The 12,593-nt window shown below is 36.7% G+C and overlaps 1 protein-coding gene across 18 annotated transcripts in view; it reads left to right on the top strand.

Moving 5' to 3' along the window:
• The window catches only part of LOC131196433 (hornerin-like), a 114,380-nt gene that overhangs the window by 9,964 nt on the left and 91,823 nt on the right, over window positions 1-12,593 (top strand). For all 18 annotated transcript variants that reach the window (XM_058179262.1, XM_058179265.1, XM_058179259.1 and 15 more), the window contains exons 3-13: window positions 1,348-1,540; window positions 2,590-2,726; window positions 3,735-3,823; window positions 5,454-5,601; window positions 6,244-6,279; window positions 7,544-7,579; window positions 8,200-8,241; window positions 8,914-8,964; window positions 10,317-10,358; window positions 11,507-11,545; window positions 11,985-12,014. In XM_058179262.1, coding sequence (XP_058035245.1) covers window positions 1,348-1,540; window positions 2,590-2,726; window positions 3,735-3,823; window positions 5,454-5,601; window positions 6,244-6,279; window positions 7,544-7,579; window positions 8,200-8,241; window positions 8,914-8,964; window positions 10,317-10,358; window positions 11,507-11,545; window positions 11,985-12,014 — 843 coding nt within the window. The remainder of the gene's footprint in view (window positions 1-1,347; window positions 1,541-2,589; window positions 2,727-3,734; window positions 3,824-5,453; window positions 5,602-6,243; window positions 6,280-7,543; window positions 7,580-8,199; window positions 8,242-8,913; window positions 8,965-10,316; window positions 10,359-11,506; window positions 11,546-11,984; window positions 12,015-12,593) is intronic.

Below are 12,593 nucleotides of genomic sequence, written 5' to 3'. Positions count from 1 at the left end.
CCCTCTTCTTCGTGGCAGCCTCTCAAATAGTGGAATACTACTATCATGTCCCCCCCCACCCAGTCCTTCTTTTCTCTAGATTAGCCAAACCAAATCCTGCAACAGTTCTTCATATGTTTTAGTCTCTAGATCTTTAATCATCTTAGTTGCTCTTCTTTGCACTTTTTCCAAAGTCTCAACAACTTTTTTTTTAATGTGGGTGACCACAACCGGATGTAGTATTTCAGGTGTAGTCTTACTAAGACTTTGTGCCACTCAGCAATATTTTGAACAGAGGTTAGAAAATAGATGAGAAATCAGCTGTCAATCTCATTCACTATCATTCCCATTCTAGGCAGATTTTAAGAAAAACAAATCGAAAGACGCCTTCTTAAATTAAGCCAGTTCAGATGGGCAAATGACAAAGATTGCTACCTATTAATGAATAACTGAAAAAGATGCAGATGTAGATTTTTTGTTGACACCATTATGTGGGTGCCAACCTATTGTGCAGGTGCTACTGTATATCTGATGCATGCAGAGAAAGTTTGAGATACTCTTCAGAAGAAGCAGAAGGGCTGGTGAGTCAGGTAGTGGTGAATATTCTTGTACTGTAATCTGAAGAACTGTTTGATATCAATACTTGGAATATTTTAAATATATATTGATTTAAACCTTAGCTAGTTTTTAAGTTTACTAAGAATCTTTCACTTGACTCTTTAACATTTTATTACAGCTTCTGTGAATTTGTATGTATGAAAATTTCCAAGTGAAGTTTGATTGCTGGTGACTGTGTGAACCCATCAATATAATTTTCTTGGCAACAGTGCAGAAATGATTTGCCACTGACATTTCCCAGAATATATATTTTTGCCTCATAGAATAGCTTATTACCCTGGTATAGCCCTGTAGTTCTGAGAGCCAGTTTGGACTAGTGGTTAAGGCATCAGGCTAGGAAACAGAAGACTGTGAGTTCAAATCCTTCCTTAGGCATGAAAGTCAACCGGGTGACTTTGGGCTAGTGATTCTCTCTCAGCACAAACCACCTCACAGGGCTGTTATTGTGAAGAAAATAGGAGGAGGAAGGTGTGCTGGATATATTCGTAGCCTTGAGTTATTTGTAAAAATAATAAAGGCGGGATACAAATAAAATAAATAAAAAACAAATTCTAAAAGTTATCCTGGATAGCTTTTCAAACAAGTATATAATGATGAGCTGTCATTGGTGAGACACATCCTCATCCACACACCCACAATCATATTAATATAATCTCATTCTCTGGGCCAACCATCACTCTTATGTTATGATATCAATGGTTTTATCTCTCAGCATTGTTCACTTATTGTGATGTCCTCTTTTTTTTTAAGATGGAGAGATTCCATTTCTTTGCGCTTCTGTTGAGCGGAGTCTTAATCTCTGGAGTCCTCAGCCTTCAACCCACAAATTTTTCAATAGACTGTGAAACTATGTCAACAAACCTAACTAAACCAGAGGAATCGGCATCACCCTATCACCTTTTGGTATCATCTGAGGAATATAACCCGGGAAGTGAAGTTGAAGGTACTTTCCATATATTTTGTATCTTGATTACTGCATCTTTTCATCCTTTCCCCCCCCCCCAGCTTTTTTTTGGGGGGGGGGGAATAAAATATATTAATGTGACATTTGATTAAATCAATCTGATAAAAGAAATACAAAACACCCAGCATTTAACAATACTTGAGTAGAGAAGAGCATTTACAAACATTGTCCTACCCTGCAGCCCGCTAGGCCTTACAAAAACAGCTCTAGGGGGTTTGGGGAATCCCTTTGCATTACCATGTTTCCAGAAGAATGGTAGCTATCAAAAATTGCCTTCTTACTCACTTCCTCCATCCTTTCTTGGACCCCAGTGTTTTCTGAAAACAAAAGGCTAATCTGTCTTCAACCCCTCCACTCATTTATTAGAGAGCTTTGTTCTGCTACTGTTGTAGTTGGGGTGGGAGTGGGGGTGACTTCAAGGTCAATCATGTCTCCTGGCAACTGCCTGGACTAGTCCCTGAAGTTTTCTTGGTAATGTTTCAAAAGTGGTTTCCATTGCCTGTTTTCTAGGACTAAGATAAAGTGACTGGCTTCATGCCTAAGGCAGGGCTAGAATTCATGGTCTCCCAGTTTCTAGTCTGGTGCCTTAACTACCATATTAAATTGTTGTAATTGGAGAATACAAAATAGTTCCCCTAAGATTTAAATTGTTCTTCCTTACATCACAGTACTACTGTATAATCACAGTTATGAACCTTAATTCGTGAATGAAACTCAAACAGATAAATCAGGGTGTGCATGGTTTTCCTAATTTCCAAGTCATAAAACAAACATCAGATTCCTATATTTAATATTATATTAAACAATAATATAATATTAATTTCCAAGTCATAAAACAAACTTCAGATTCCTATATTTAAAAGAAGTATCATTTAACAGCCACAAGTAAATAATAAACTCATTATTGCAAATATAGCAGCTATAGATAAAGTTATCCAAATTTTCAGGGAAAGTATTATCTTTTTAGCACTATTGGAACAGAACATGTATAATATTTATGAATGTTTGGGGGTCTTTTTCTCATTTAGTGGATCTGGAAGGAACATCAAATGCTGGATTCAAATGGTTTATGCTACAAGCTCGAGACATTGAAAAAAATGTCCCCATTGGCTCGTTTCTAACCATAGACCCCAATACACAGAACTATGACTGTTACAATTTGCTGGTATGTCTTTATTCTTTCTGTTTGTCTGTATGATATGATTAAAAGAATTGGTTCCTTCTGTAATAAATGTGTGCAACCATTAGCACTGAATGACAGGACGCAATCTCTGCACATTATTCTAGTTGTTTAAAGATTAATGGTATCTTCTTGACCTGGGGAAATTCAGGAAGGGCTTTCTTTTCCTCTTCTTCATTTTTCTCTTACGCTACATGCTAACTTCAGTCATGGGGAGAATTTTGTAGAATTCTAAGAAATTCTATATGTGATAGACTCACTGTTGCTACATTAACAAGAAATTAGAATGTGTATTGCTTGTGTGTGTTAAAAAAAAATATAATGAGACAATTGATTGTCTATTTTACCATCTCAGACTCCAGTTATTAATCTCCAAGCACAGAGTTTCTTTCAGAGTTAATGTGTGGGGAAGGTTTCCAGAATTCACTATGAGGTGTTGTTGAATTACACAAATGGAGCATTCAAAAGTTACCAGTTGCCATATCTCAAGAAGTCAAGCCGCTGGCTCCTTAGGACAAGAGAAGGCCAACAACTCATATGAATCTGGAATGTACCCTAGAATTATCTGCAATGTAACTTATAGGTTCTGCATTAAGATTTTTTACTTTAAGATTGCCTAGGGCCTAGGCACTTCTGACTGAGGAAATAAGCCTATTTTGTTAAAAGTCAGAAGAAAATACAGAAAACAGAACATGATTTTTTTTCATAAAAGACACAATGCTGGGATATAAACTCTTTGCAGTGGTCTTGAAGGCCACTTTTTCCTATATCATCTTCAGAGCATCTGTCTCTGGCATTTCTTGACTTTAGAAGAGCAAACCAAGTTGCAATAACTTTAAATGCATGTTGGATTAAAAGTCCCTTATCCACAGCGAATGTAGCAATTAGGATACATATTGTATTAGTAATCCAATATATTTGTGACCTACCCATTTCTGAAGCACTAATCTAAATAATACATCAGTTATAATATATATCTCTATTTTTTTTTAGAATTCAACTTTAATCCACAAGAGCTCTGATGAGAAATATAATGTTACATCTATCTGGATTTCACCAGAGGCTAAGAAGGTTCAGTTTGTGTAAGTACATACAGTATTAGGAAACTGTCGATGTAGAATTTCTAATCTGTAAGGAGTCTGTGTCAGCATTGACATACTTTGTATGTGTGTTGGTGTGTAGACACATATGTACACATGCACACACACACCTACACAGGCACAGACATAGCCACAAGCATAAACATTCTCTAATTATGTTTATAATTATAGCCAAGCATTTACATTATCTTAGTAGCATACAGCATTTGTGTCTGAGACAGAGATGAAGGGGCATCTGTGTTACGATTGTTTGGGTGTGTGTGTGTATCAAACAAACCAAAATGCCAATCATGCAATTGTGGCTGCCATCTTGCCCTTTTTGATTTTCCTTTGCAGATGTCCCTGGTGAGATTATTTATTACATATGTCAGAGGTAGTCGGTCATTTTTAACTGGAGCATATTTGGAATTCGGTTTTAGTAAAAAAAAAAAAAAGAGCTGCCAACTGAGGCTTGTCTGTTCACAAATTGCTTGCCACCTATTTACCTATTTAATGTGGTATTGTAAAAAAAGATAAACAGAACATAAATACATATATGTCACCTTTCATTACAATTAATTCGCGGCAAGCCCCTTGTATTGCTACATGATTAAATTAAATGTTACAGGAAGAATGTATTTTGTGGAGAATGTAAATATATAAATGCTCTCTGGCCATTTAAAAGAAAACAATAGATTTAAAGTCTACCTTCACAGACATCATATGAAGATAGAATAGAATAGAATAGAATAGAATTTTATTGGCCAAGTGTGATTGGACACACAAGGAATTTGTCTTGGTGCATATGCTCTCAGTGTACATAAAAGAAAAGCACAGAGAACAATTAGAAATAAAGAAACAATTAGAGAGCATTTCACCGAGGCAGCCTTCGTCGGCGCCATCTTAGGTTAATCTTAGGTTAGGTTAACCATCTTAGGTTAACCATCTTAGGTTAGATATCTTGATTATCAGAAATAACACCCTGCAAAAATGATCAAATAAAGAAGTGTTTTCGAGAATAAATTGTTATAACATAATATTAGTATTCTGAAATTATTTTAAGATAAGGAAATAAATAACTAAATAAAAGAAATAACTTTTAGAATAATAGAAAGAGTAGAATTTAAAATGTTGTGACATTTATTTATTTATTTCCTGTCTTTATTGTTTTTATTAAAAACTCAAGGCAATAAACATATCTAAACACCTTCTTCCTCCCATTTTCCTCACAACACCTTTTGAGGTGAATTGTGCTAAGAGAATAACTGGTCCAAAGCTACCAAGCCAGCTTTCATGCCTAAATCAGGATTAGAACTCACAGTCTCCCAGTTTCTAGCATGGTGACTTAACCAGTAGACCAGGTTTATCAAACTCCCGGCCCATTGGCCGGATGCGTCATGCACTGGCCATGCCCACACCTGGTTTAGCGAAGGGGAAAAAACACTCATGTGATGCTGCTGTGACAATGTGAGTGTGACACCCCTGCACTAGACCAAACTGGCTCTCAATTATTATATAGCATACTTGATATTGTATGGTGTGTTGATTCTAAAAAAAAGATGTTGAACAAAACATAATTCAGTAATTCATCATAATCCAAATATGATTGAATGAAATTATATTGTCTTTGCAGAGCAACTGTTTTTCAAGATCCGGAAAGATACTGGGTTGTTATTTCCGACAAAATCCTCTTCCCTAGAGATTCCAATGTAACAGGAAATGATAACAAAGTGGCTGATGTGGTCAAAGAAATCAGTGGAACACCAAGAAGTAGGAAGAAGGTTTGTAGAAATAACACAGACTTAACATGCTATGTATAACTACTGTAGTTAAGCATTCTCAATTCCAATTACAATGTAGAGGAGGGCTGTCAAATTCCTGGCCCACAGGCTGGATGTGTCACACACTGGCCACGCCCACACCCAGTTTAACGAAGGGGGGAAAAGTCCCGATATGTCACATGACAACGCCATGAGGCCAACATAGAGACTTAACTATACTTAAATCTCCCATAATTTAAACATTATTTATTTAGCTGAAATTAATCATATTCAGTTTTGACTGAATTATTGCTTAATGTTCATATACATCACTTGGACTTCTATGCTCAGAGTCCCCTTGCATTGAGGTACAAAAATAAACTATACTGTATATTGCAAATCACTTATACAAAGTAATTGGGTGAAAGATGATTATGACTATAGTATTATTTGCAGAATGATATGATTATAATATTTCCAGCTATACACATTCTGGCCAATACTCTGTACATATTTTTTTCCTCAGAGTTTTCAACTCAGATACATAGTCAAATGCTAAAAATCAAGAAAGTGTACTAAAAACCAAGAAATGATCAGACTCCATAGAAAATTTTGGCAGCAGCTTTTTAATTAAAAAGTTTTTTTTAATTTTTGTCTTTACAGTCTTCTAACATTATTGTAAGAGTAAACTGTGGCCAGGTAAGAATTTTTGAACAATTTCCAGATTAAATTCTCTTCATACAATTGCCTTTATTCATTGAATCCTTGATTTGTATGGTAAATACATTTAAATCTGAGCCCATAGGTGTCAGGCCCCAAGAACCGAGAACAACATGTAGAGTTACTTCTGAGTAATTTCCTTTATTGTTCTTCACCTTCAGACAGAATCTTGCCTGACTAAAGCAATTATATGCATAACAATAGTAGATACATTCTGGCAATTACAAGAGAGGAACCATTTGAATCCTCTTTCTGCCAATCAAACTTTCCAAGCTTTGCAGCCTCTTTGTCCTTCAGGATGCAGCCCCTCCCTCCTGGGAAACCAGATTACATTGCACCACACCAGTCTCTTTAACAGCATTGTTTTCAACCAGAAACAGGCTCAAGGAGATTTGTCTTTATCTTCTTCCCATCAGCATACAGAACTGTATTATAAGAGATGAAGGGTGCATTCTCCAGCTGACCGGTGGAATTTTGCAAAAAACAACATCCAACTAATGTCCATTCTGTGTTTGCAAAAATTCTGTACATTTGCAAAGAGATGGATTGCCGCATCGCCAGCAGGCCATCCCTCTGCTTCATCTGGAAATTATTTTTGGCATCTAATCTCTACAAAAAGAGAGAGAATTGGGAACCCATTGTAAAGCGAGTTGACATAAATTATTGCCAGGGGAAATAGTCCATTTTAAATCTCGGTAGAGTTCCAATGTTTCCATTGGAAATTGTCTTCATTATGATTCCTAGTGAATCTCAGTCCAGGCAAAAATGAATGGGTTTGGTTGCCAAACTGGCAGTGGCAGTGGATCCCATAGGTGCAGGGTCAATTTGCAGAAGCAGTGCATATATTGCATGACAAGGTATTCCTAATCTATTTATGTAACAGCTTACCTCTCCTCTGCTAAATATATTACTCTACTGCATTTTTTCAGCATGGCACAAGAAGAGAAGCAAGATTCCTAAACAGACATAAGGGGTGGGGCAAAACACAGATGAACCCCATTTCCTGTTTCTGTGCTTCTTTGCAATCTGTATTATAATATACCTATAACATTCTTTGGTGAAGTATGCAATCCTCTAATTCACAAAAGAACATCAGCAGAAAAGATGGGCAACAGGAAAAAAAATATTACTGTATTTAGACGAAGCAATTGCTCATTTATGCTCTCTTGATTCTTTATTGAACCTGAAGTTGCTTTGTGTTGAAGAAATTCTCTAGAATTTTAATAGTATTTTATTACTTTAGGGTGGTTCTTATGGAAGTGGCAGCGAATGTGCCCAGGTAAGCATTATTACTCCTTCTATATATCTCATTCCAAGCCTTGGTGTATTTTCACAGAGTAATTTATTCAGTTTTTCAAGAACATAAGAAGAACCTTGGTGGAGAACCCAACTAGGCCACCATGTTTTTCCAGTTGCCCACCAGGCATATTTGGAAAACTTATGGTTCCCAGTTAGACTGGGGTTGCTTAGATAGGCAGGCAATTCCCAAAGCTGTAGTTCAAAACAATTAGTGGATGTCAAGTCAGAAAAGCTAAGTGATATAATTCTCTGCATCATTTGACAGAGAAAAGATTTGGGGGGTGGATTGTAAGCTACTAGATAGCATAAGTTAGTGAGAGCCTTTCTTTGGGCCTTACTATGACCGCATTATGCTGTCTTTTAAAAACAATCGAAATAGCTATATCTAAATTAGCATTAAAAATAAATTTCTGATTTTCAGATGAAACAATATTCAAGATGAGTAAGCTATATGACAATGAAAAAGAGCATATAAGGGAGGTTACTCATCTTGCATATTGTTTGACTTTCACAAGAAAGGATAGGACATGGAAATATTGACTATGCTATTATCAGTTTATAAGTTTTCTATTAATAAATTACTGAACTGATTCTTTGCAGGGTTCCACATCTTCCTCACAGAGTGGTAGCAGTCAATCACAGGTAAGAATTTCCTCCCCCTTCCTCCCCAATGTTAGTTATGTTTAGGTAAAAGCCTAATATTAGAGGCATTGCTGAGAAGAATACAGTGATTGCCATAATTTGTATCACACTTCTTGATGATCCCTTAATTGTACAAATTGTACAAATTTATGCGGAGCCATCTTTGGGATCATTAAGGAGAGATTATACCTACATTGTTTTACACTAGTTATTCTTATTTTTCCACATTCCCTCACTGATATGGAAACCATGTTTACCATGAATCTCTTCTACTATCATATTTCCAACATGCAGTACCGTACCTTTGGCATTCAAGCTACAAGGCTCCTATGATCATTAGAATTCCCCACTTGTGAATTCCTAATTTTAGATACTAGAAAATAGATTAAGGGAAACTGTATCTTCTTTCCTGGTTTTTCCTTACCTGCAAAGCAAATAAATCAACCCAAGCAATAATTTAATTTAATTCCCTTTCTGCACCAAAATCAGTAACTTTGGTTTCTTTCCAAATTATAGACCTTGTTGCCAAGGACACCAACAATTACTCTCAATGAAGCCTTTTTCTTTAGAGTAGATGAACAATAGTAAAACTCTGCTATTACCTTGTAATTTCTTTTGACATAGTAAATGAAACCACTGCCAAAGGAATAACCTGTTCCTGCTTTTTTCTAGGGAGGCTTAATCTACCAAGGGGGAAGCATCAAAAAAGTTGGATGCCTTGGTGTAAGTATATACTTTTCCCATTTCTATTTAGGCCAAAGATGGGCCACCTACAGGTCATAAGCTTCATAAAACTGCTTGGCCACCTTTTTTTATAATCCTGAATCTCACCAAGATTATATTGCCAAATCACACATCTTAAAGTGATTTCCCCACCCACCCCACACAAGTCTTAAAATAGTTGTCTTATTCAATCTTTCAATTCCCAAAAAAGAAAGAAAAACATAAATATTTTCTAGCATTACTTGTTTTGATGACATCATTTCCACTGTAGAATAGTGGTTAAATTACTAGATTAGAAACAGGAAGGCCAAGATTTTAATCCACCTTCAATCAAGAACACTCAACGGATGATTTTGGGCCAATCACTCGTGCTCTCAGCCCAATGTAGGTGGTTGTTGTTTTGGAAAAAAAAATACGCAAGGGGATTTCCCTTTAGATTCTGGGAAAAAGGGTAGGGTGGAAATCTAAGAAATACATGGACTAAATAAGAGTATTGCATGACTTCAAAACAATAACAGGAACAACAAAATCTGCCTGTCCATGATTTAATCTTTGCCTTCAAATAACCAGATAATATTGAAATTTTGGCACGTTTATTTAAGTTATGCTCTCTTATAAAAACTGGTATGAGTCTTTGGAAAGCATAACAAAGAGACCTAGTGGTGCAGTGGTTAGAATGTAGTGTGTCAGGCTAACTTTGCCCACAGTCTAGAGTTCGATCCTGATGGATTCAAGGTTGACTCAAGCTTCCATTCTTCAGAGGTCAGTAAAATGAAGACCCAGAATGTTGAGGGCAATAAGCTGACATTGTAAACCATCCAAAGAGTGATGTGAAGCACTGTGGGGCAATATATAAGTGCTATTGCTATTGTTATAACTTCAGCAGTGCCATTATATTGCATAGGCTTCCAGTTCTCTACCTTCTTAGTGTAATGGAGGATATTGTTTTTGACTTACAGATGTGATAGAGTTAGGAATGTGCCTTGTCTAGTCTTCCAAGAATAGTAACGATTTGGGAAAGTGTGTTTCCAGAAATTCCCTCTTTCAAAAGATTTCTACAAATGAAGCTTTCAGGAAGATGGCTTCCAGTCTTAGCAATCAAGACATAGTGACACTTCTTTTGGTTTGCTCCTTAAAAAAATAAACCCTTCAGAATGGACCACAGAAATTGTGGCAAACAGAAGACAGTTAGAAAATATAGGCAACATTCCTAGATGTTGCCTTTATTTTGAGAATAAAGCAGGTATTTTCATAGCAAAAGCATTATATGAAAACAATGAAAGCCTCATCCTGGATGCAAAATATTCCTATTTTGTAAAGTGTCTTCATTTAATTCTCTATTTTTCATACAGGGTGGAACTGCAAGTGTCTACAACAAATATGGTTGTGGTGATGTAAGTCTCCTTCTGTTGTTTGAATGGTGCTGTTGGTGGCATTTACGCTGTTTAACAGTCCTGTGTTTTTCAGTATATTCAAACTATAATTCTCCTTTTATTTTTCTGAAAATGAGTCTCACTAAATGGAATCCCCTTCCAAACGTACAGTGAGAAATTAATTTTTAAAGTTACACATATGCTTAACGATTTGTGTTGCAACTGATACATATAAAAGCCATAAAACTAAACATACACACATAGAAATTATGAGCACATCCTCACCAATATTTCCTTTCCCCAAACTTTCATAAAGAAATCTGAATTAAAATCTATAATAATCTTTATTTCTGCAAATCTTGAAATACAGAGAATGCCAGGAGCCAATCAATGCTCACTCTCCTTTTCCAGTTGACCAATAGCATCCAGTATCTTTTCTTCCTTCCACCTGGAGGCTGGTCCTGGAATAACAGAAATCACCTCACCTACATTCTCCAAAAGAATGTTGCTAGTAACCTTTGGCACCCACTTTCCTGTGCTTTTAATATCTGCTGACTTGACAAAAGTACTGCAGCTTGGGTCCAGAATCCAGAAAGCAAAATAAGAGTTGGGAAATGGACCAATGGGACACCCAGAAGATGTGCAGAACTAAAACAATTAAAAAAAACCAAATGTGCTTCAAATTCTAATGAATAAGAACACAGTCAGAAATGAATCAACTGCCCCTACCCAAAATGTCACCGTAAGATCAGTCTGTTCCAGATCCAGTCCCGAAGAGTGCAAAATATTGGATGGGAAATATCCTGTCATAACCTTGATGATGATGATGCATTTTCAGCATCATTCCATTTAGATTTCCTTAAATGTGGAAAAGTATTCTGACAAGTTCTCCCAAGGATTTTCCAAAGATCTTTCTCAAGCTTCAGAAATTGTAATGCTGTGGGCTCCTTGATTGTAGATGGACTTCCACTCTCTTTGGTCCCAATAAGCAAGCATAGCCAAAGATCAGTATTGTGGGAATTGTAGTCCAGAAACATCTAAAGACCTCTAGGATCCTAACTTAGGTGGAGATTTAAGTTAAAAACTAATGAACAAGAACACCCTGTTATAAATGCAAATCTCTTAAATTCTGCCAGTTCTATTTACAGTTGGTTTTGTTTTCTTTGCAGGGAGGCATAGACACAAGCGGCGGCAGCAGTTATGGGCAGGTAAGAAATCAATTGCTATTTTAAAGGTTTCCAAAATATGGAGGCAGCTGAGGAAAGTAGTTTCCTAAACCGGTATACTGCTAGCCTTTCAGGGTAGAACATGTCAGGAAACAGATACCACAAGAAATATAAGTCTACCTTATTGATATAGGCTATATTGCAATAACAGTTTCTGTTTTCTTTCCTCCCTGTTACAATAAAATAGGATCAAGGCAGGGCTCTATTGATATTCTTTCTCATTCTTTCTTGTATGAAACCAGGGATTTCCATAAGGAGGGAGTTATAAAGAGGAGGGGCATTGGCTATGTGATGCCCCTTGCTCCTGGAAATCCCTCTGCATGGAACTGTTGTCCAAGGGGTGGCATAAACTGCTCCATGATGCCCCCTGGTGAAGTTACAATTGACAAAATATAATACTTGCCTTTTGTTTTTCTTGCAGTCTGTTTCAACTATTTCAGATAAAGGGAAGGTAGGTTCATTTTCCTACTAAATCTCTGAAATATCCTTATGTAGGATCTTCTTTTAAAAGTGCAACAGTTCCTTGCAACAAACTTGTCTTCTGGTTTTCAATCTCTAAGTCATTATCCTCTCTATTTAAAGCTAAAACTAGAAGTAGATTGACTAACATTAGGCTCATGAAAAGATGGGCTAAGATATTTGGTTGCCTATGATGGAGCCGTAAATCCCCCATCCAGCCACACCAAATTGCGTAGAATCTAAGGCCAGACAAATGAAGGAGAAAACCTCCCATGAAATAGATACCATTGCCTTTAACTTGCTGCCCTTTTATGGCCCCCAAAATCAGAGGTTGTCTGAGGTTGATCCCCACCTTCTCTTTCAGCCCATCCTTAGATTTAGGAGGATGGAGGCACAGTGATTAGAATCCTTAGGTGCTATGGTGCCAAATGGTTAGAATGCAGTATTGCCGGCTAACGCACTGTTCACTGCCAAGAATTCGATCCTAACCAGCTCAAGGTTGGCTCAGCCTTCCATCCTCCTGAGGTTATTAATATGAGGATCCAGATTGTTGGGGGAAATATGCTGACTT

The sequence above is a fragment of the Ahaetulla prasina genome, chromosome 3, assembly GCF_028640845.1.
Source record: "Ahaetulla prasina isolate Xishuangbanna chromosome 3, ASM2864084v1, whole genome shotgun sequence".
NCBI classification, from domain to species: Eukaryota; Metazoa; Chordata; class Lepidosauria; order Squamata; family Colubridae; genus Ahaetulla; species Ahaetulla prasina.
The sequence above is the reverse complement of the archived record's forward strand: the minus strand, read 5'-3'. Positions and strand labels throughout refer to the sequence as shown.